The following is a 24,544-nucleotide window of genomic DNA, read 5'->3' on the forward strand; positions in this document are numbered from 1 at the left end:
GTATGGAGGCGGGGTGCGCCCGGCGCTGCGCGGTGCTGGGGCGCGCAGATCCCGCGCAGGGCCGTGCTCAGCGCCCGGGCTCTGCTGCCTGCAGCGGGCCCTGCCCGGCTCCTCCTGCCTCCCCGGCTGCCCGCCCCCAGCCTGACCCCCGTCCTGCGTGGCTGTGTGCCATGCCCGGTGTCCTACAGGGCTGCGTCCCAGCAGGGCTTTGCCTGGCAGCCCCTTCACACCGGATCTGTCCCTCCCCCAGGGGTTAAAACCAAGACTGTCGATACAAGCTCAGCATGACACCGACGCTTGTTTAAAGCAGAAGGAAAATAAATCCAAGCTTCCCTGCCACTGTGGGGGAACTCCATGTTTGATTCTCTCACAGCACCACGTTAAGCCTTGGTGCTGCCTCTCACCCATCCCAGACCTGCCCGAGAGCGCTAGGCTGCGCCAAACGTGCTCCCCAGAGCAGTCAGGCTCTCTCTCCAACACAGGGCACCCCAGGGGACTTGGGACCTCAGGGTCTCTTCATCAGCTCTTCTTGCCCACTCTGCCACAAAAGAGCGGGGCGCCTTCACCGGAGGATCTTGGCTAGGAGGTCAGAGCAGTGCCCAAACACACCAAGCTCTTCACGCAGCAGGAGGAGAGCAGACCCAGGCAGCCTCTCCTCATACAAACGCTCTCGAGGGGTTAGAAGCCTTTGAAGAACACAATGACCTTTGCTATCTGCTGGCAGATAGCGCAGGGCTGCAGCAGGCTTTACTTACAAACTCAGCACCTTTCTTTTCCTGCCTCAAAAAGGCTCCATAAAGAGCCAACCACCCTTGTACGTTTTTATGTTTTATAGGGTCAACATTTCTACAGAGAATATCACATTAGAAAACATTCACTCCAGTACAACATCAGTAGCAGGGCAGGAGGAGGGTTCAGCACCAGAGCATGGCTGGTAACAACACAGCCCAGCAAGAAACAGGGGCACACAGAAGCCTTTAGCTGAGACTTCAGAGCCTTTCTGGATGTTTCACCTCTCCTGTTTCACCCCCAAGTCTGCAGTTGTCTTCAGTCCACGAGGCGCACGGCCTCTTCGTGACAATTACAGCACTCTTGGATTCAGGGAAGCGCCGCCCTGCTAAGAGCCTGGGCTCCCCAGGGCTGGCTTCCTGCTGCGTGGTACCACTGCCAGTTTGTCCTTGCTTTGAAACTACCGTCCTCGCTACCAGTCCCGACTCGCTCATCTCACTGAAAGAGAACATGAACTTTCCTCCTGGGTGCAAACAGCAACGTCATAAAGCATGTTGCTTTGGGCCACACTATCCAAAATCCTTACTTGGCTTTTGTTTAAAATGTTATGTTGGCTGAAAATCCAAAACAAAGCAGCAACACAGAATATGGTCAACAGTAAAATAACAGTTAGTAGAACAGTACAACAGGACAGAACACATTCACAAGTGATGGGATTCCGCCTCATCCATCCCGTTACCAGATCAGGCTGCTAGCCTCCATCGGCAGAGAGCAGAGGAACAAATTGGAACCAGCTGCCACGGTACGTACCAAACTCCTATCAGAAAAGAGCCGCTTTTGCTCTTACTGTATAGAACAGAGCACGTGGGAACAGCCCCGTTCTGTACACAAGGAACATACATAACAACAGGGGGGAACAGATCATCTTCAGGCATTAGATGATTTGGGGAATGATTACTACACAGAGTTGATTTGCAGCCTGTGAATGCATAAAGCCATTTCAGCTGTAGCTCCCAATAAAAAGTTCACTGCAGCCTCACAAGCCAGGCATTTGCTTCAGATATTCCAGTTCAATGTAACTGCAAATTAATCCATGCCACTTTGTTTCCCCCCTTACAACTTCATGTACATAGATGTCTCGAAGCTCCACTGCTCAGTGGAGTGACGATTCACTGAGCTAGGCTTCCCTTCTGACCTGTCCACAGCTCTCGGAGCTCCACTTTGCAGCCAAGATCCCTCAGGGCAGCTTTGGCCACATCATCGCAGTCCTTGTGTGCTGCACGAGCTTCTGTTATTAGGTTCTCAGCTCCCATCTCTAAGATGGGCTGAGAAAAGTCCCGGCTCCGGGAGACCAGGTTGCGGATCAGCATGCAAGCTTGTTTCTGAGGAGAGAGGTAAATGAGAGATATTAGTGTCTTTCGTAGGGAAACACCATCCATGTAGGATGCTGGCACACACAAAGCAGGTCTGGCACCAACTAAAGAATCTTTTCTGGGCAACCAAATGTGAGATGCTGTAGACAGCAACAAACTATTTCCTGGAAGAATAAAAATCTATGGACAAAAGTATGGCTGCTATTTCACGTTGAAGTTTATACAACAAAACCTCTTGCTTCTGTCAGAACACCAGCAAATCTCAAACACCAGCCAGGCAACACCAAGTACTTCTTTAAATAACGCTAAGACAGAACTCTCAAATTACAGCAGACCCATCTTTCCAGCCCCTTGGATGCTGTTCCAGGCACCTTCCCTGGCACTTAGCTTAAACAACTCCTTCAGAAAATATTTTCTATGGTATTTTAATACTCCGGAGGCCACAAAAGTGCACACAAAACCTACTGAGACTTGCATGAGAAACCAGAGGCTAACTTCTGCCATGTAGGTGTTTTATTCAACTCTGGAGAAGAGATGGCAATGTCTCCTATAGGACAGATAACATCATAGCACAAGCTGGGTCTGAAAGAGCCTATCCTCACCCTGCTCTTTTGAGGAGGAGACATAATGCCTGGAAGAGAAGCATGGCATTCCACAGTCGCTTGAACCTGAATTCAGGTGGGTTTGAAACCCAAATTAAATTTTGCTCTGATCACACCAGGGTGACAGCTGTAGGGAGTCCTGCATTTAGATCCTGCATTCCCAACACACTCAGAACCTTTTGGTATTTGTCAAGTTAAGGACAAAATCCCAACAAAGCAGTGAACACAGCCAACACCAATCCTGAATAAATAATCAAGTGCTCTGAGGCTGTCCTGGTTTCAGCTGGGATCGAGTTGATTTTCTTCTTAGTAGCTGGTACAGTGTGTTTTGGATTTAGTGTGAGAATACTGTTGATAACACACTGATGGTTTAGTTGTTGCTAAGGAGCGCTTATCCTAAGTGAAGGACTTTCCAGTTTCCCATGCTCTGCCAGCAAGCAGGTGTGCAAGGAGCTGGGAGGGAGCATGGCCAGGACAGCTGACCTGAACCAGCCCAAGGGATATTCCATACCATGGAATGTCGTGCCCAGTATATAAACTGGGGGGAGTTGGCCAGGAGGGGCGGATCGCTGCTGGGGCATCGCTCAGGTGGTGAGCAATTGCATTGTGCATCACTTGTATTCTCTTGGGTTTTATTTCTCTCTTTTTTTTGTTTTATTCCTTTTCATCACAGCTATTATTATATTTTTATTATTATTAGTTAGTATTCTATTTTATTTTACTTTAGTTATTAAACTACTCTTATCTCAACCCATGAGTTTGACTTTTTTTCCCCCAATCCTCCTCCCCATCCCACGGGGAGCGGCGAGCAGCTGCGTGGTGCTTAGTTGCTGGCTGGGGTTAAACCACGACAGAGGCAAATACCTGTACAGCCACTTCTCGAGGGTGTGCTTTCATAGCCTGAAGAGCTGCCAACGCCCCTCCGCCTTCCATGATGACATTACAGTTCTCGGGTTTGCGCAAAGCCAACATGCACAAGGCTGCACAGCCTTGCTCGCAGATCTGCAAGACAAAAGGGAAGTGACACTCCCTGGCTGAAAATGTTACTTTAAGGGGAAAAAAAAAAAAAACTGTTTGGAGTTTGTTTCCCTTTCTGGCAATTTTTAAAATTTATTTTTATTTTTTAAGTTTCTTCCACTGAAAAATCCTGCTTCTCTGGCATGTAAGCCAAGTTTTACACCCCAGAGGCGTAAAACGCTGTATCCAGTATCCATCTGATTCAGGAACAAGAAAAAACCCTAAATATAGTAAAGTGAACATACCTTTACATTTACGCAAATATTTGCTAAAGCATGCACTTAACCACTCTACAACAACTGGATGTTAAAGGTTTAATACATTGCTCAGTTGCAATCATTTAACAACTGTACTTAGAACATATCTGCTCTCGGCATAAGCTGTTTATCTCAAGTCAGAGCAACGCTGTAGGTTGTTCCCCTACACAAGACAAGTTACGCCGCTGCATTATGCGGCCCAAACCTGATCTCCATTCCCAGCCCCGGTGGGACTTCATCAACCAGTTAGGTGCGTACCTGAGGGTTGGCAAGGTGATGGCTTATAGCGAGCACAATAAGGTCCGTTCCCCCAGCATTAACGATGGCATCTTTCACGTCGTCATTACCTGCAACCGCTCGGATGGCACTCAGCACCTGCTTCACCACGTCCTGCGTTCATCAAGAAAAAACAGCTTAGAAAGCTGCAGAGACAGTTTGACAGACTTTTGAAAACCAACCAGAACATCCCCCAGCAACCCCATTCAAACAGTTTTAATTCTCAGCTACGAAGAGCAACGCTATTCTCAGTCACAGTGTCTTGCTAGACAGAGCAATAAGGAACCTTGTTAGTTTGGCAGAGGTTTTCAAAGCAGCTTGAAGAATCAAATATCAACCCTCTGGGACTCAAGCATCTAAACCCTCTTGAATCTCTTCTAGCTAGAATGTTGGAAAACCAGAAGCTCAGCTTTTCTGGGAACAAGCAGAGTTCTGCTCGTGGAGCGTGGAGGACAGAGGAAGTAACTATGAGCAATGGGCTCAGAATTAGTGCGTTCTTATCTGACAGAGCACATGTAACCTAGTTCTGTATATAAGGCTGTAAATAGGGATCAATGGTTGGCTTGCAACCCTAACTGCACCGAAAATAATGCATAGTCTAAGGCCCATTCACAGCCAGGACTTTAAAATGAAAAGCACGCCTTGCTACATCACCTCCACTCCCAAGTACACTTTATATTGCTCACCGGATGGTCAATGCAGTCAGCCAGGAGAGCCACCATAAAATTTAAGCCGCCAAGGTCCACAATTTCTTGACAGAATTCGTTCCTGACAGAGAGGCGAGAAAGGGTGGCACACAGTTCACTGAGAACACTGGAGTTATCTGTGAATGCTGTAGAGGAGAGATGATGAATGGAGTAACTACGAGCAAGGAGGGGTGCTGCAGAATCAAGGTGCTTCACTTTGCTCCATTAAAAAAAACAAAACAGGAAACACTGTATTTCATCTTATGTATTAGAACAGCACAGATGACATCCTGTTCACTCTGTATCTAGACAGAGACAGAATATCTTTTCTTGGCAAGAATGCAGCACCTCAGCAGGGATAATGTGCCTGTAAACCTGTACTGGGCTCTAAAATACTTCCTAGATATGACTGACAAATAGCTCTGATAACTGCCACCTTGGTGCTGCTGATAGCCTCTGGAGCAGTCATATTATTTTTCTCTCCGGGGGCATATTTCATCAAAAGAATTAACATCATTTTAGTAGCAAATTTCTGAATCATCTCTGGGGAGCTTCAAGTTACGACAAAGCACAGTTTTGAGATAAAGCACAGACGATTCAAAATTAGGATCAACAGTGATGGGGTTAATTTTACCTTTTGCAGCTTCAATGAGGACTCTTAACCCATCATTTTCCAACACAATCATTTTAGCATGATCATGAGCGTGACCAAAGGGCACGCGGATGTCATCATCAAACGTCATGATCCTGAGCGCTGAGGAGGCCGTTCGGACGACATCGGCACTGTCTCCGTGCTGGACTATAGCTCCAGTCAGAAGTGGCAGAACCCCACCTTTCACAAAGTCCTGACGATTCTGCTCGTGTTTCAGACAAGCGTGGCGAATGCATCGGATCCCAGCCAGTGTCACGTCCGCATCCTCCCTATATTCTTTCAGAGTTTGTAGCAGTAGATCCTGGCCAGCGGAATCAAGTAGGTCTGGCTGCCCATCCAAGACGGCAGACAGAGTATAAAAGGCTTTCAGCATTAAATTTCTGTCTCCTGAAGCCAATTGGCAGGCAGAGAATACTACAGAATAGGCACCATTCTGCCCAGCCAGGTAGCGGAAAGCCAGCTGTTCTTTGCATTGATCGGTGAAGACCACTAGCTGCTCGGCCATCTCAGCAAGATCAGAGTCAGCAACAGCTCTCCCAAGGGAATCTAAAGTCTGAAGAAGAGAATAACATTTAACTTTCAATCTGAACCGTGAAGGAACAAGAGCCAGTTCCTTACAGTCAGTCAAATTTGTTTATTTATAACAATAGTCTTCTTTTAAATTTAAAATTAGTTTGACGTATCTAAGAAAAGGCTGTCTCAAAGAGCAGCATTTTGTCTTCATGCCCAGAACCCTTGGAGGAATGGGGGCTTCTCTGTACTTCTGCCATCACTGTCACGCCATCACTGTATGCCAGTCTGACCAGCAGTGGGTGAACTGGGTCCAACCAGCACATTTCACAGGGGTCAATGGTGTGCATGAGTATTTTTATATTCTTGCTGGTGAGGGACTGTATTCAATCTTTTCATCTACCCTCAGAAGAGCTAGCTAACAGCTACCACTTAGGTTACTTGTATTTCTTTCATTAAAGTTCTTCTGTGGTTTGAGTTTACCCGACAACAGCAGACCCTACTTCTAAGTTATGAAAGGCAGTCTCTGCATTTCCTAGGCAGGAAATGCTGGCATTTTGCACTTACACAGATACTTCCACCGAAAAGTGCAAGCTAGCTCTTTGAACTTTTATATTATTCCTAGTTTGCAGAATAGATGGGATTAACTGCTTGTTGAAGAGCTCACAGAGAAATGGGACAGAGGCAGAAGTAGAAGGTATGTCTCATTATTCTTAGTCTATTACTTAAACTATTATATAACCCTGATCCTTAGAAGACAACATAAATTTGTGCTCCTACCAGCAAAATTTCATGCTTTTGCTTTTGACCATTTTCAGAGGCAGGCTGCCGCACAGCTTTCACAATATTGCTTAGGTCAACACCTAAAAAGGAAAAACAAGAACAAGATTAATATTAGTTACAGCAGCTTGGGTAAAATTTGTCAAGTTAACCACAGTGAACAAAGATGAACTTATTGTAAAGCGTGGATCAATGCACAAAGATGCTGAAATGTTGCTAAAGTTCTGTCTAACTATAATGGTCAAATACGTCCTGGAACAAAGCATCAATTCTAGCTAAATGTCAACTGGGGGGGAGTAGGGGTGGAAGAGTTTACTTTCATTGACCAAATTGCACCCTGCAGTTTCACTCAAAGCAGTTTTTCAGTCATAATTACTCCATGAAACTAGGTTAGCATTAATAGTGTCTATGTTCCACTTCACAAAGGCTTCTTTTCAATACTGGATGATCAATCCCTGCATGCAGGTTCTCTTAAATTTTAAGATATGTAAAACCTCAGCCTGTAATAATTTGAACTGCAAAAGCAGATGAATTTACAATACCTTGGGACTCAAACTGCTGCACAGCTTCTCTTACAGCCTCTTCTGGATCCATTTCAAATTCTGTAATGTTTTCTTGCACTGCATCATCAAATGTTTCCTGCGCAATCTGTTTCGATCCCATTTTACTCGAATGGGATAAACTGCCTCCTCGTCCTGTCATTAAGATAGTCCACAACTAGTTTTGGTGCAAAACCTTCTAATGTTAATCAGAAACAAAGGAAGTGACTTGCTCTTTTTCAAAACAAAAGCACAGAACTCAAAACCAACAATACACGGTCAAAGGGATAACTGTTGTGGGTTTTTTTAACGGGCAGAAACATAACAATTAAAAGAAATAAGGAGGAATTTCAGAAGTCCAGGATTTGGATTGGGAAGCCGCTGCTGCTCTGCTGCGGATGGGTGTGTTACCGTGACACGGCTCTCACTGCACCTCGCCTGCCGCAGGGGCACGGTGGGCAGTCTGCCCGGACACACACAGCCCTGAGACCCCACACGCTAAGGGCTAACACAGCCCAGAGCCCCTCGGCCAGCTTCTGTTCCCGCTCCCACAGCAGGGCCCGGTTCATCCCCGCATCCCCCTCAGCAGGCCCAGCCAGTGAGGCGGACCCCACCCCTCAGTCTTTCGGCGAAGCCTGCCCCGGAGAGGGCCCAGGAACCGGGCGCAGGTACTGGGGGAGCTCCCGGCCGCACAAAGGGCCTCGGTTCTCCTCACGACCCACCTCCGTCCCTCGCCGCCCGCAGCGCCGCTCCCTGACGGGCTCCTCCCGCCTGACAAAGAGCAGCGGGCTGAGAGGACCGGCCCTACTCGGCCGCCGTACACAGCCGGCGGGCACAGCTGGCTCCGACCCCTCCCCTCTCAGTGCGCATGCACCAGTGCAAAAAGTCACGCCACTCCCCCTCACGAGAAAAAAAACGCGGGGCGAAAAAGAACCCGGGACGTCCGAGTGCGCATGCGTCCTCCCCGTAACGTGCTCCCTCGCCACACGCATGCGGTCGGTCGCCTTCTGCGCAGGCGCAGTATGCGGGAGCCGGCTGAGGCGGGCCTGCAGGGTAGCGGGTGCCCCGGGGCCCCGCCGACGGAGCGGGAGGCTGCGGGCCGCCCCCGCCCGCTCCCCTTCTGCTTACCGCGCCGTTCGACCCGGGACCGCACCCTCACCGTTAGTACCGACCCGCGCCAAGGCAGCGCTGCCCCGAAACCACCCGCTTTGAGGGGATGAGGAGGCCGCGCGTGCGTCGCGGCGGGACCCGCACTGCGCAGGCGCGACGGCGGGGAGGGGGCGGGGCGAGCAGCGTCCCGCGGGGGCTGCTGGGAGATTCCCGTGTGGCGGGGAGGCTGCGGGACCGGGGCGGGGGGCGCCGCCTCGGTGAGGGCAGGGCCGGCTCCCGGCGGGGGCGGGCCGCGGGGCGGGGCGGGGGCGTCTCCTCCTCCTCCTCTTCATCCTCCTCCTCCTCCTCCCCCTCCCGGTGCCTGCGCGTGTGGCAGCGCGGGGCGGTGGGCAGCAAGCTGCCGGGGGTCGCCCGGTGAGGGGTGGGAAGGCGGGAGGCGCCAACGGCGGCGGCTCCCCCTCACGCTGCGTTTCCCCTCAGGCTGGGCCGCCCCGCGTGGGGAACCGGGGGAGGGAGCTGGCTGCACCCCCACGCCGTGCTCACGGGAATCCACCTGGGCCGAGCCCAGCGGGGGGGGTCCGGGGCGCCGGGAAGGTGCCGGCAGCGTTAGCGGCTCGGCAGCGGGAGGACCTGCCTCAGCGTCCGTGCCCCGGTCAGGGACGGCATTGTGCTGTTTTCCTACAGGATAAAAATGGCCTCTCGGCGGATCACACGGGAAACGTTTGATGCTGTAGTGCAGGACAAAGTTAAAAGGTACCGCATGGACCGGAGTGATGCTATAGAGGACACAATCCATCATTTTAAAGGTAATGGAACCCGGGCATGACGTGCCGTGGATTATACAAGCTATTCTGGTAACAGCTATGTTAGGTTTCTTGCCTTCCATTTATGTATATTGGCCTAAAACGTGGACTTGTGCTGGTGTTTTTCCACATCCATTTTTATTTAAGAGGCTAATAGCTTGGTATGACTGACACTATTTCAATGTGGAATGCAAATTCCAGGCAAAAAAACGAATTCCAAACAAAGGAATTCTGTTCAGGCTGCATCAGAGAGCGGGTCCAATTTCAGGGAGGTCTCCAGAGACATCACTGCAGGATGGAATTCTGTTGATGTCCGATAAGTTAAATAAATGTAGGAGTGCATTTGAAGCCTTTGGGTCTTTGTATTTCATGTTATTTTTGGAGAAAAAGCTAAAAGCAGGGCATTAATCTAGTGAACGTATACAAAACATGATCTGCAAATTCTTTTATCTTCTAAATTTGGTATTTAAAATGTCTAGAAAAATAACTTGGATTACATTCATACGGAATTGAGGTTTTTAAAATGAGATCTCTTTGGTTTTCCTAAAGTTGTAGAAGCTCCAAAGAAATAATTTATTTTAAATACTTAATTTGTTCAAGTATTCTTTACTTTCTGAATTTAACTACGGGAATTAGGGAATAGGGATTCTTGGATACTTTGCAGGAAATTCTAGTATTTCTGACTTTAATGTTATCTTAGATAATTGTGTATGAGTTTGTAGAAAATATGATATTCTGTTTAACTGTGGAATTCCAACATTCAGTGTGGAAACAGAAAGTGCATGCTTTTGGTATTTTTACATCTGAGAAATCCAAGTACAAGCATTATCAGCACAACGTTAGCATCTTCCTAGACTGAGAAAGTCGTGAGCAAGTAGAAAATGGGGTTTATAGCAGAACTTGCGTTTCAGCTTTAGTGAGAGTAGAATTTTTAATAAATTGTTTTGTCATGTGTGTTTAGGCATTGTTAATCATTTGTTGCGTTTTGCTTATTATGAATTATTCAGTGTACGTAAGAAAGCAAATGGGAATATCCTAAAGTTAGATGTGTGTACTGTTCTTCAGAAGTTTTGATGTGTTGACTCTTGTAAGTGTCTAAATGTATTTATTAAATTTTTTTCTTAATACTACTTGCAGTGCATTGGTATATTTATGTTTTTATCGTTACAGCTCATGCAAGGCCAGTCCCAAGACCAAGATACGAAGACAGTTTTCATGATGATGGAAGATATACTCATGACAATGCCCAGCACCATCCACATGATGACTGGAGTGAAGACCCTAGAGATGACTATCCAGGACCTTCTTACAGATCTACTAGTCCTCTCATAAGGAAAGATAACTATTACCATGAACAGTATGGCCGCCCGGCGTCTCGTGACCGGGAATTTGGCCGCCCGGCGTCTCGTGACCGGGAGTATGGGCGTCCAGCTTCGCATGACCGGGAGTATGGGCGTCCAGCTTCGCATGACCGGGAGTATGGGCACCCAGCATCTCGCGATCGGGAGTATGGGCGCCCAGCTTCTCATGACCGGGAATATGGACACCCAGCTTCCCATGACCGGGAGTATGGGGGCCTGGCTTCTCATGACCAGGACTATGGCCCTCCTGACTCTTGGGAATCCACCGGACCACATGAAACTGATTTTAGTTCTTCAGATATTTTAGGTGATTTTAGATCACCAGGACTCATGGAAGATGAATATGGCAACATGGAGAATCAGGAGTATGATGTGGACTTTGGAATTCAGTCTGACAGCGAGTTCCGACCCCCAATACGGAGGGGCAACATTGGCAGGGGAAGAGCTCTGCGAGGAAAGCGTATTACAAGGGGCGCTGTTAAAACTAAAGTATTCAAAGCAGATATCAAAGCTCCCCTAAAGAAATGGAACACTAAAAAACTGCCACCAGGCCCTGATCAGAAGCCAGCTATGCAACCTGATCAAATGCCTGAAACTGCTGAACGACCTAACCAGAGGCCGGTGACCGTCCAGCGCCCTAATCAAAAGTTGCCTCCACGACCTAATCAGAGGCCGACTATAACAACCCAGAGACCTATTCTCAGGCTCCCAAAGCCTGCGCATGTTTTCAGAAATCTCAATTTTGACCTTGTGGACAAATCGGACATTTTTTCAACGTTTGGAATAGAAATTATAAAATGGGCTGGGTTTCATGCAATAAAAAACGATGCAGAATTTTCCCGGCTCTTTGGAGCTCTCTTTGAGCTAGAGACAGAAACCTGTGCAAAAATGCTTGCTTCGTTCAAATGCTCCTTAAAGCCAGAACACAGAGATTATTGTTTCTTTACTATCAAGAGTTTACAACATGCTGCTCTGAAAACTCCCAAAGTGGACAATGAGTTTTTAAATATGCTATTGGACAAGGGTGCTGTGAAAACAAAGAACTGCTTCTTTGAAATAATAAAACCTTTTGATAAATACATAATGAGGCTACAAGACCGCCTCCTAAAAGGTGTTACACCGCTGCTTATGGCCTGCAATGCTTACGAATTAAGTATTAAGACAAGCGGTTTTGGTAATCCAAGAGAAATGGCAAGTGCTTTTGAGACCACTGTTTCTCTTTGTCGTAAGTCTTTAGCACTTCTGGGTCAGACCTTCGCACTAGCATCTGTTTTTAGGCAAGAGAAAATACTTGAAGCTGTAGGGCTCCAGGAAATGGCTCCAGCACCAACACTATTCCCAAACTTTGATGATTCAACATTGTTTGGAAGAGAGTACATTGAAAACTTGAAGGCATGGTTGGAGAAGAGTGGATATCCAATTCAGATGAAAAAAACTGAACCAGAGTCCACAGTACAGCTTAAAAAACCTTCTCCTGACACAAAAGTTAAAAGTGAGTGAACTGTTGTAAGATACTTTGCAGTATATAATCTCTTTATTTGTCTGTCACTAGCATTTTATCTTAATTTTTATGGTTTCATTAGGTCAGGAATTCCTAATTCTGGGAATTCCATGTAAATCCCTAGCAGTGCTGAGGTGAGTAGTAAATACTACCTGTTGTAGCAATTGCTTTCAGCTTTGTTGGTGAAAGCGTGTCTCCTTCCTCCCCTCTCCTGCACATGCTTATACTTTAAATCTAGGATTTTCACCTTGTGCCCTTGGCTGCTTCAGCTGCCCCTAACCTCCACAACTTCGAGGTAGGGAGGCCAGAACCACGGCTGTAACTGGCTACGTCACAGAGTAAGTATTTGCCTATAAGCAAAGCCAGAGATGTTGCCATTACCACTTTTTTCAGATGCAGGCGTATTTCTTTGAAGTTTATATACTACCATCTATAGGAATACTATCTCCTCTACTGTATTAGGCCATCTAGTTCATCCTCTCTAAAGCATTCTTACTCATTACTATACTTATCTGGTTTTTCCTAATTGAACTTCAGATACTTTTGCAGGGAGGCCTTGCAGCACTGACACCGAATGGCTGATAGTTTGGAACTCACCCCTTCAGAGCAGTGTTCAAATATACTTATTTTGCACAAAACCCTTTTGGTGCAATAAGTAATTGCCATTTAAAGGATGGCTTAACTTGTCCAGGATGGAAAAGGATAAGTTTCTTAAACCACAGTGCTTCTCATAATAAACTGTTCTAGAACCTAAGTTGAGTTAACAGAAAGTTTCTGAGGTTTCCTTAATTTATTCTAGTATTAAGTACAGCCTTTTTTGTATTAATATGTTGAAAAATTGCAAATGTCAGTATGTCAAAGAATAAAAAAGACAACGTATTGATACTCTGTTGATGAGAATAATACAATGACTGCATTTTATTTCTTCCTACAGCCCCACAGCGAGCTGATCGGAAAGTTGTAGAGACAATTGAACAGCTAGTGACTAGCATTGTTTCAGGAACCTTGTCTGCCAAAGAGAGAAATGCTCAAAAGAACTGTCCTGAATATTGGTAGGTGTGTTTGAACAGTATGTTGTAATACTACTCTCTGATGAAGATATTTGGAATGTATTTAATTAAATTCAGTATTTCATTCAATGGGTGTAAGATCAAAGCCTATTGTATATTTAATCAGACTTTTTGAAAATGTTTCCTAGGCTACTAATACTTCCTGATATCCTTTGAAATTGTCCTGTTGCTTCTGTTTTGTCTAGTAGATCACGTTCCTTTTGGTCTGTCAATAATGACTGTATGTCAATCCAAATACAAGACATTAAAAGCAATTTACATTAACGAGATGAAAATAGTAAGCAAATGTAGTCAATATAAACATACAGTAAGGTAACAGACTTATGGATCTAGTGTTCTATGAATAGTGTTGGAAAAGGAAAGCTGAGACACTTCCAAGTGTAATGATCTTTTAATATGACAGTATCTCTTCATGTGTGAATTGCAGCATAGCTGATTAAATACTAGCCAAATGATTTATGTCAAAACCCTCCATCATTTATTTGCTTGGCATACTTTACTTACTGCTTTAGAAGTGGAGTTGGCTGCTATTCTGAGAAAAACCTATGCAGGCTAACGTTAATGTAGCAACTTGTGTATACCCCTGGAAAAAAGGATCGATTGCTACTGAGTTTCTGATCTGAGAATTTGAGATTAGTTGTGCTTTCAGCTTAGGCTTTCATTTTATTTATATGATTTTATTTAGGTTCTTGTCTGATGAAGATAGTCTAGAATACAAGTATTACAGACTGAAGTTATCAGAGATGCAAAGGCGGACATCATCTGGAAAGGAAGCGGGTGGTGAGGGCAGAACACTAGAAGAATCTGCAACAGAATCAGTCAGGGCCATGTTGTATGCCAGGAAAGTCGCAAGTATTAAGAGAAGGCTATTTAAAAGAAAAAGGCTTGGAATTATCGCACAACATGGTATTCGAGGAAGGAAGGTGAGGAGAGCAACCATAGGGACACAGACGGTGCTTTCGGCTGGTACAGTGCTGAAGCACCAAGACAAGCATCTTCAAGGTTCAGTCCAGTCAAAGCCTTCTGTATCAGAAACCAGCCTGTCTGAGAAGAATTCTTCCCTCGATACCACGTCATCCTCGCAATGTGCCACCAGTTCAGAGGTCTCTCCGCCAGCAGAAGAAAGGGCAGATTCTGAGGATTTGTTAGCGCCACCTGAACTTTTCCCACCATTGTCCTCTCAGTTTCCTGATGGTAAGTGAAGATTCAAGATTAGATTTTAAATTGTAAATTACATGAGAAAAGAATTGCATACAGTGTTCTGCTGGAAATTCTGAAAATCATTTATTTTGCTAAAGTAGATAGTTCTCAACTGTATTGACCTTCCAGTGATGCAGATTTTGTATGAAGCTATAGATAACAAGCATTCTGTTTCTTGCAGTGGATGCTAAAACAATGGAAACTGCTGAGAAGCTTGCCAAGTTTGTTGCTCAGGTAGGACCAGAAATTGAGCAGTTCAGCATAGACAACAGCGCAGATAACCCAGACCTTTGGTGAGTAACCTACACGTTTATCTGTGTAAGTGGGCTGATAAGAAAAATCAAAATGCATTTAAACAATTACTGAAGAGGTATTTCCTTTTATTGTTTGTTGAGATGTATGCTTTTATTCAACGTGTTTAGGAATAGAGGATTTTGAGCAATACTCCCTGTTGTCCTGCTCAGCACCTCCATTAATGGCGAATATCTGAAAAACCGAAGAAAAACACTTCTCCCAAATGCGTACATGCACTGATACCTGTATTTTTTTTCTTTTATATCCTAAGTAATCAGCTTGCATCTTGAAACAGTGTTCTGCCAAAGGATTTTCAATCTTGGGGGTTTTTGTTGTTGTTTTTAAGTGAGGCTTTGATTACAATGGCCTAAGTGCTCTAGTGTAAATTAGCACAGGTTTTTCTCTTTTAGTCATACTGTGCCAACAAAAATGGAGCCCTATTATCTCTTCTGTCTCTCAGAATCAATACACCTATAGACCACATGACTGAAATTTGGAAGACCTGAATTCTCTTCTAGGGTCTGCTGTTTGCCTTCTGGGTCATCCAGAGCTAGCATCTTGTCTTAGCTTCTCCATCTATATAATGAAGATAATTGTCCTGAATTCTTTACAACACAGTTTGAGAAGTGCTGATAAAAAGCAGTCTGTAAGAAATGAGGAGAATGATTGCTGTTCTTAGTACATGTTGTTGAGGAATCCTACAGTTTACAAAAACACACCTGGAAATTAATAAGAAATTTATTTCTAATGTCGTGCTTCATGCTAGCTAAAGAAAATCTCTTTCTGATATTATTTTCGCTGTAATTTTTGCTCAGGTTTCTACAGGATCGAAACAGTTCCGCTTTCAAATTTTACCGAATGAAAGTCTACGAGTTATGTCCATCTATTAACTTCAGTGCTGTGTCAGAAGCAACTGATGCTGGGGAAAGTGCTAAACCTGAAGAGAGAAATCTCGATATTTCAGAAGAGGAAGAGGATGAAGAAGAAGAAGAGGAAGAAGATAATGAGGAGGAAGCTGATTTTGAGGAGGATATCTCCCAGCCTTTGGAAGAAATGGAAATGGAGCAAGCAGAGGAGGGAGAAGAGGATGACGTGTCAGCAGGTAGAAGTGTGGAAAACCTAGCTGAAGAGATGATTTCCAAAACAGGAGAGGAAATTTCAACAGGTGAAATGCAGCTAGCCACATCATCTGATGGTGCTATACCAAATCTGTCGACACAGGCATCGACTCCTGCTCCTGGTACCCTATTTCCTCGCAAACGAATCAGCAGCAAGTCTCTGAAAGTTGGTATGATTCCTGCATCTAAAAGGATTTGCCTCATAGAAGAACCAAAAGGTGAGTGTTACTTAAGATATTTTGTAGGTATCAGTACAGAATTCCTGATTTTTATGTACTTTGTTACTGACTGTTATTGGCTAAAAGAACTACACTTCTTTAATACAAAAATGAATACAATGTTCACTTTAAAGGTTCATTCAACTGACAAAGGAGAATCTGAATGAGTCGTGTAACAGCTTTTGTATTATAGTGCAATAGCAAAGTTTGCATCAAACATCATTCCTCAAATATTCTCTAAGTGTATGTGAATGTTATCCTCTCTCTGCTGCTTAAAAAACTCACAGTAGTAGTTTTTGAGGGGTTCATTCTATCAGTGTATGGAAGGTTTAACAGACTTAAGTATAGCACTGAACGTATTTTGAGTCTTTGACTAAATACATTTAGACTTTGAATTGGCCTGTCAAATTTTGTCAATATGGCCACAGTGGGGGTGGGTCTTGATATTCTAAGAATTGAGAGATAAGTAGCTTAAAACTGATTATAGGTGCTCTGCAGCTACTTTAACAAATGTCTTTTCTTTGCGTAATGATTTTTATTAGTGAAGGTTGTCATTTGTGATATGAAAATGATATACAATAACCTCATTTAAATCCAGTCTGAATTTTCTATCAGAGTATTACAGAAGCTTAGGGAAATGAAAGATCTAAAGTCCTTATAGTATATCATCCATCAGTGCATTGCTGGCATGATAGGTCCAAAACTAAATACATGCATGTACTAATTACCTTGTTTGTGGTGGAGGGGAAAAAAAGGTCTTACCGTTTCTTTTCTTTTTTTTAATTCTGATCTTTCTTGTTTGGTTCTGATTTTAGGCCAAGGCATTGAGTTAGAGTCCCACTTGGGATGTACTTTTGGAGTTCTGTATTAAAATTGTTTTTCTTTACAGCTGAATTTTGTCTTTGATTTGACTTGCAGTGCATGAACCTGTCAGAATTGCTTATGATAGGCCTCGCGGTTGCCCAGTTACAAAGAAGAAGAAGGTAAAGAACTCTTCTGGTTTGCTATTGTATTTTGAGAATCAACTGTCTTTACAAGAGACAGCCTCTGAAAATGTGTAATTGTGTAATTGTCATAAAATCAAATTAAAACTTGAAGAACCTGATCCTGAAAAAAACAGACTAAATCTGAAGAGAGCCGGGGCTTCTGTTGTCTTTTAACTACCTGTGTCAAAATCAAACATTTTATGATTAGAGCACTATTGAAAAGCTGTGTGTTAATCTTGCCTTCTATTTAAAAAAAAAAAAAGAAATCAGTGCATTGCTGTCTGGAAAATATGTCGTAATTTTCCAAAATTGGTGAGATGTTATTTGGCTGCTTCTGTATTTGTAATAGGGATTCAGTCATCAGATGATTCAATATTTGTTATTAAAAAACATAACTACTCTTTAAAATATGAAGGCCTATTGCTTGCTATTTTAATAATGTAATTAAACAGTTTGAGAATCTGACATATATACTTTTTTTTTTTTTTAAACTGGCAAGGCAGGTATTTACTCTGATAGAATTTTTCTGTGTAGCTAGTGAAGTGCTGCTTAGAAGATATTTCTGTATATCCAGAAATTCAAACACACTTAGTTGAGGGGGGGATTTGAGGCATTTTTAATACATGATCTCCCTGTATAACAAAAAACCCCTTTGGTTTTCTGTTTCTTCCTCTCCGTAGAAACCAAAAGATTTAGAATTTTCACACAAGAAACTGACAAACAGGAATGTGGGTTTCCAGATGCTTCAGAAGATGGGCTGGCAAGAAGGACATGGCCTTGGTACACGAGGAAAAGGAATCAGAGAGCCTGTAAAAGTGTATGTAATGGGAACACACTACAGAAATTTGACAGCTCTGGAAAAGGCTGGGATTCTAATAGTAACTATGTTTATCTGACCCACCTAGATGTGGCCAGTTCAGTGTTTTGTTTCCTTCTTGACATTGGCCTCTGGCCTCAGCAAAGTTGAGCGTGGAGACTTCACGCATTTTTCTGGCCAGGCTGGGCCAAGTCTGGTCTGGAAGGTGGCTGTTTCTTGCCATCCAGTTTGACATCACTGAAGGCTGCAGCATGAATGCTGCAGTGTGCGGACACTTTCTAAAGATATATGGGTGCCCCTGTTCTTCAGGAGGTGTTTTTTGTTGTTTGGTGTATTTAAGGGTTTTTTTAACACATAGTAGTATCCTGGGGATCTTGCTACCACACCAGGTACATAATATATAAATAGACTTTAGGAATGTCATACACAATACTCCTAGGTTTAGGCAACAAATTTATTTTCACTCTAATTATGTGATTCATTCCACTGCATACTGAAAGAGGTAAGTGAATCTGCCAGAAGGTAAGTGTGCTTTTTCCTTTAAAATATACTTTTGTTTTTGAATCTTCATTTTGTCCCTTAAAGTTGCTGTATCCAGTGTCAACTGCTGCCAGCACGGAGAATGGATAATACCTCCTTCAACTCCCTGACTGAATAAGGAGGCAGAAACTATTTCTTTCTGAACCCATATAACAAGCTTTCTAGTCCACGCATGTAGTCTGTGGTTTAACAGTCTTCTTTCTCCAGGGATTTCTATGTTCTCTTCGTGCCTTGGACAGTACTGGTCATTTTAGTTGGTGTGATACTTCTGGTTGTTTGCTTTCTCTTTTCCTTAGTGCTCCCTGTGGTCCAGTGGCCATCAGTATATTTTCTGTATTTCCTTCTTCAGCAGCAAACGGACGATGAGAAAGCAGCTTACTTCGCCTGTAGCTCTCTTGTATTCATCTGTGTTAGATCCTTGGTTCTTAACCTCAAAACTTGTTGGGACCAAATATATGAGTAATTTTTTTGTTTCTGTAGCTCCTGGCACAAGTTTCGCTGCACAGCTAATCACGAGCTATGTAATTGTATCTGGTCTGACAGCCCACCACATTCTAAAAGTTTCTGGCCATCTTTAAGAACTGCATTTTTAATATGTGAAAATACAGTTTTTCCAGCTTGAGTCCATTGCTATGTCGCTCTTGTAAAGACACCTGCAAAGAGTAATGAAGAACTGCTTTCTGTACCTCTTACAAAAGCTGGTTGACCTTTTCTGTAATGTAGAGAGAACTCCATATTATTGATTATTTTCATGGTGTGCACCTCTCTTTACTTTCCCATCAAAGTCATTCTTTGGACAGTGCTTTGGGACAATCTCAGTGAGGATGAAACCAGTGCAATTTAACATTTTGCTTTCTCTTGTTAGTTGCTTTGATACAGTGCGGGTTGTTTTTTTTTTTTTTTTCATTTAGTAATCTGTAGCCTTTACTTTTTCCTCCCCTTTTGAAAACTACCAGCTTTTCTATTGATGACTTGTTTAAAACTCCATGTGCTGTCTCATCTCATTCTCCGAGCAAAAGAGAGATTAATAACTGGAGAGACTCCAATTCTAGTGTAGAGCATACCTTGATCATTATATAACACTGATATCTAAAACTGATGTATTCAGGCACATCAGTTGTTACACAAAGAAACTTGAGGCCCTTTTTTGTTAGGAAAGCTTAAAGCTTGTCTTTGGCTGTGAGAGCAAGTCATATTTGCAGGTTTGACGAGATTTTTATTTAAGTTACTGTAAAAGATATGCGAATTGCATGGTGACGACTCATGGAAATGATGGGTCCAGAAATTTTAAATGGAGTTTCATGTTTGTCTTGTGAGCTGTTCCCTGTCTTGAGAACTAATTTGTCACAGCTATGGGTCTGACCAATTTTACGGTTCAAGAGATGTTTAAAAAAACAAAACTCCACACTCAAAGGCAGAACATTGTTACGGGATAGACCCTCCTCTGAGTAATTATCTCAAGTCTTTGATTAGTTTTTTTTATTCTGAAAGTAATCTAGAAGAGGAACTGTGGTGTAAATAGAAAAAAAAAATCTGTTCTGTTTGGAAGTATGAAGCAGCCATTGTGTAATGGAAACAGCAAATGAAGAGAGTCTGCTTCAAACAGGTCATACTAGAAAAGAGGAAAAAAAGCAAAGTTTTGGGAGGTCTTTTAGGTGACTTTACTTTTAACGGTAATTTAAAATGTAACTTAACTTGATCATACAGTTGTATGATCTCTGTACATATCAACTCTGTACCATTTGGAATCAAAAACAGCACCCAGGGTTTCTACTGTGGACTGTAAAGTTGAATTTGCTTTTTAGAGTCTGTGAATATTCTTTTAGAATTGCACAACAATCTGCTTGGCTTCAGTGGACCTATTATTACAGAAATTGGATAAGAATCATTTTTCTTTATTCTACTTAAGGTCCTCAGATTTTAACCTGATAGTACAGCGATCCCAGTTTCAGTACATGGGGCAATCTAAATGTTCTTACTTCACGTAATGAAATGTTTAACAGATAACACTAATGTAACTGACCTGGAGGATAAAACTGGCACAGAGGATCATTCCTGTGGCAGAAGTTTCATTAATCTTAGCTTTGTAATGTCTATGTTCTATGCACATAGCCTGGAGAAAGAGATCGTTTTTAATTATTTGTATCTCTGCATTCTTGTGGGTCATCCTCTCTATCTACTTCCAGGGCAGAAAGTTGTTTTGATATTGTTGAGGCCTGTCTGCTTCTGTTGGCACATTTGGATGAAGAGAGATGAGTTAATGACTCATTTTTCTTGGAAGGGCAGGAGCTCCAGGTTTTGTCTATGGTGTGTGTCCTACAAGACTTCAGCTTGCTCTGGGTGCTAGAAATTTTAAGCAAGCAGCATTACATTCCCTTGGTAAAATTTCATCTTTTATCCAGAGTTATGTGGTGTTTCCTACTCATTCCTCAAAGTCTCTGACTTCTGTCATTTTTTAAATGTAAGAAACAAGGCAATTTTTGCCATCTCTTCAACAGAGGAGCCTATCTACCATGAATAAAGTGGTTAAAGTTCATGTAAGAATTTGTTCTGTTAGATGACTCTATCTTCACTGCTCCGTTAATATCATAGGAGCATTTTCTTCTGGTGGGTATTTGCATGTGTAATGGGAGGTGGGAATCGTTTTATAGTTTGGTATGCCAGGTACCAAGCCTCCACTCCCCTGCTCCCCCAAACGAAGCAGAATTACTTTCCACTTGAATTGTGTCTATGTTGGAAGCTATTGTTTAGATCTTCTCTGCACATTGTCAAATGTAACAGAAACAGAGTGTTCTAACTATTCATTTTACTCCCTAGGGGTGCTACCTCTGCAGGGGAGGGCTTGGGTGTTGCAGGGGAAGAAAATAAAGAAGATGCATTTGATGTTTTCCGTCAAAGAATGATACAAATGTACAGGCAGAAAAGAGCAAGTAAATAGGTATGTGCAATGGACACATCTGGTTTATGAATTCCTGCAAACATTAAAATACCAGGGCTTTTTAAGTCTTCCTTTACCAAGAAAATATTGCTGTTTCCATGAGTATATCTGGCTTCTTAACATTTCATGAGAATCCAGACCTACGTTGAACTGCTTTGAACTGCTGAATTACCCCAAATCTTACTTTCTAGGTTTGACATAAGAGACTCGCTCGCTAGAAAGCGCACGGATATGCAAAGGCTGCTGTGTGAAAGATCTTCAGCAGAGTATGCCAGTATGAAGAACACTTTGTTCTATAGTAGTGGACTTGAATACTAATGTATTAAAACATTTTCCAAGATTAAAGTTAGTCTTGTATTTAATTGTGCAAGCTAACAACTTGGATGTCATCTTCTGAGGAAGAAACAACTGATTTTGTTCTCGGAAGTGCCTGTTTACCTCTCTCTTTGGCCAAGTTTGCCTGTTTCGCGATGAGATGGCTTACCAAAAAACGGAATAAGCAACATGAAAAATATGACTAGCCTGGTTTGGCTCTGATCCTTTCTGAAACAAAGAATCTTCTCAAATTCAGATCTTGCAAGGCAGTTCAGATTTTATTACGCTACATTTTGTTGATGGGCTAATCTTCTCATCTACTTCTGGAGTCTGCATAAAGCAGTTTCCTTTCCTCCATACGCCAGTTTAAGAAGAGTCTCTACCTGCGTGCTTATTTTGTATAGGATTCTAGACTTTTAAGTGTAGGATGAATAACTGAGTTCATCTGAGTCTGAGAACACTAAACTCTTCCTTGAAAACCTCAGCTGCTAAGGTTTTTCATTGTAATGAACAAGTAGTACATATTTTAAGTGTACTTTTTGTTTTTACACAAATTTGCAGCTCTTCTCCAACAAATTCTTGGAATAATTTCTTTCCTTCTCAAAGAAGTTTAAGCCATGAGCAGGTGCAATTCATGCGTCTGCAGAAAATAACTGAAGAAAACGCTTGGAAGTCAGATATTCGGAAGTCATCTGGAAGTGGATCATCAGTTTTATAAGACCATCAGTTTAGAGAGTCATTTCTGTTTCTATTAAATATTTGCTTTGCAGAAGTTCTTTTATTGAAAAATCCCAAGAAATAAGACAAAAAGCTTGTACTTTTTAAGGGACTATTCCAGAACTTACTGAAAGAGAAGACTGGATTAATCTACTGTGCTTCAACAAAAAGCATTACCTAACTGCTTGGTGAAGCAGCTCTGAAGACATGAAAGATTTAGCAGTGTTACCACCAGTAAACATTCAAGATCTGATCATTCATCTTTTTCCGACTTGCACATCAATAAGGGATCTGTGACTGGATTACTGAAAGTGACAGCATTTAATATCGCACTCTTTAGTGTACTCATTCTCCATCATTACCCTTCTAAAACTAGTCAAAAGTCTTCACTTGAATGTTATAGTACCAAAACCTACTTCACTGAAGCTCTCTTTGAAGAGTTGATCTTGAGCTGATGCATGTTTTGCTTACTAGCAGTGAGTGCTGTCTTGCTGATGTTTCCATCCTGCACCATGCTTCTTGTAGAGCAAAGAGCCTGTGGTACACCACTAATAGCACCCCACAGTAATGTGGCAGCATCTCAAGTTCCTAACTGACAAATATGCAAGAAAATGTGTTCTTCAGTTATCAACTTGCCTGTGCCTGCTGTTTAAAGAAAAAAATTATATTCTTTCTCCATTAAAAACCCTGCTGGTTGAAAGGGAGTGTCTTCATTTTCATTCTGTAGCACCAAACTTTTCCTTGCTTGTAACAACCAGTTTTAGTTTATGAATGCAAGTTGTTTTTTTTCTTTACTGTATGGGTCTTTGAAACCATAAGAAGCAAAATCATGCTGCAGTATAATTTTCTGATCACTCAGTTTTAGTTGCCTTGAAGCACATAATCACTAAATAAAACCACGATGGCAGGTATAGAAAAATAAGCCGGTAGTTCTGTTTTTCCATGAACATTACATGTGTCTTCACCTTTACATTACAAGAAGTTGAAGCATGAAGGCTGTAAATACAAATAAGTTTATCTGTTTGTCACACTTGATTAAAGACATTTGATAGCCCCGACGTTTCTCATAGGCTTTACTTGGAGACGCTTAAAATCCTTAAACGTTTTGGACCACAGGCTACTTGAAAGATCACTGGTTACAGTATTTGGCAGTGTATGCTCACCTGTTAAGTTCCTATTTGGGTGTGTTCTTCGCTGCCCCTCTTTTCTTTCCTGTGCCTAATTAGCAGTTACACAGTGTAAAACTTGAGCCTTTCAAAAAGGAGATCTGTCAGTCACAGTCCATTTTAGAATGACACTCCGGAACCAATATTGTTGGCCTCTGATTTATTTCTCAGACCCACTCAAAAGGGTTTAGCTTTTCTTTTAGTTTCATTGATGAAGCTGCCAGTGTTGCTGCTCACAATTTTTATTTCCCTGCAAACTTCCAGTTCACCTCTTCTTTCACATTTACATTTTGGAAGGATTCTTGATTATACGTTACACTATTTGCAGAAAGGCACAAGGCGAAGTGGAGTTTCACGCTAGATTGAAATCCACTCTCTCAGACACAGATCAGCATTCTGCGCTGCTCTGATTTAACCTGAGTTTGCTGGGCATAGTACCATTCGGGGTGCATTTGCTAAACACCTGCTTACCCAATCTAGGAGAATTGTTGGTATCCAGATTGGAAAATGGTACCGTCCTTTCTGAGCGCAATTCAATTTAGAGAATAATGCTGTCTTGAGAATAAAGGTGAACATTGGGAAAACCTTAATCTGCTACCCTGGATGACTGTAGTATGGTCTGTCTTTCTTGTGCCAAACTTTAATTTTGGACAAGATATCAGCAGAGCAGTACTGGTGCTGAGATTCCAGTGTTGCTCTCAAGTGGGTTACCGTTTGCCACTTTTATCTTGTTTTACCAAGAGATGACCTTACGCTCCTTTTGCAAAAGGAATTTCCTTTTATTTTGACCTGCTTTTGCAGGCAGCTCTGATTTGAAAATTTTAAATACTTGTACATGTGAAACATTTGTTATGCAGATACATTGCCTTGTTTAAGTTTACTAGCTTCTTTTCTGTTATTTTAGTTCCAGGCTCTCTTCCATGAAGACTGCAAGCTTCAGTGAACATTTTAACTAACTTCAGTGGTGTG

General features: G+C 42.8%; 2 protein-coding genes across 4 annotated transcripts; one reads left to right on the forward strand and one right to left on the reverse strand.

Moving 5' to 3' along the window:
• Nucleotides 1–228: 228 nt before the first annotated feature.
• On the reverse strand, nucleotides 229–7,710 carry ARMC6 (armadillo repeat containing 6). The gene is made up of 7 exons (XM_050910546.1): nucleotides 7,425–7,710; nucleotides 6,883–6,965; nucleotides 5,575–6,145; nucleotides 4,941–5,086; nucleotides 4,237–4,368; nucleotides 3,569–3,706; nucleotides 229–2,111 (listed from the first exon to the last, which is right to left on the reverse strand). Exons 1-7 carry the CDS (start codon nucleotides 7,582–7,584, stop codon nucleotides 1,899–1,901), a joined length of 1,443 nt encoding a protein of 480 aa, XP_050766503.1. The 5' UTR covers nucleotides 7,585–7,710; the 3' UTR covers nucleotides 229–1,898.
• A 1,220-nt stretch (nucleotides 7,711–8,930) lies between these two features.
• SUGP2 (SURP and G-patch domain containing 2) lies at nucleotides 8,931–24,544 on the forward strand. Of its 3 annotated transcripts, none has more exons than XR_007767674.1 (11): nucleotides 8,931–8,945; nucleotides 9,216–9,337; nucleotides 10,505–12,187; nucleotides 13,131–13,248; nucleotides 13,952–14,460; nucleotides 14,648–14,759; nucleotides 15,576–16,096; nucleotides 17,015–17,079; nucleotides 17,763–17,899; nucleotides 21,257–21,651; nucleotides 24,480–24,516. XR_007767674.1 is itself a non-coding variant. In XM_050910506.1 (11 exons), the coding sequence occupies exons 2-10, from the start codon at nucleotides 9,223–9,225 to the stop codon at nucleotides 21,375–21,377; spliced, it is 3,381 nt and encodes a 1,126-aa protein (XP_050766463.1). In that variant the 5' UTR covers nucleotides 8,931–8,945; nucleotides 9,216–9,222; the 3' UTR covers nucleotides 21,569–24,544. The 3 variants fall into 3 exon arrangements, 2 of the variants coding, with proteins under 2 accessions (XP_050766463.1, XP_050766464.1); XM_050910506.1 differs by having other exon boundaries at nucleotides 21,257–21,377; nucleotides 21,569–24,544; XM_050910507.1 differs by having other exon boundaries at nucleotides 21,257–21,377; nucleotides 24,480–24,525.

The sequence above is a fragment of the Gymnogyps californianus genome, chromosome 24, assembly GCF_018139145.2.
Source record: "Gymnogyps californianus isolate 813 chromosome 24, ASM1813914v2, whole genome shotgun sequence".
NCBI lineage: Eukaryota > Metazoa > Chordata > Aves > Accipitriformes > Cathartidae > Gymnogyps > Gymnogyps californianus.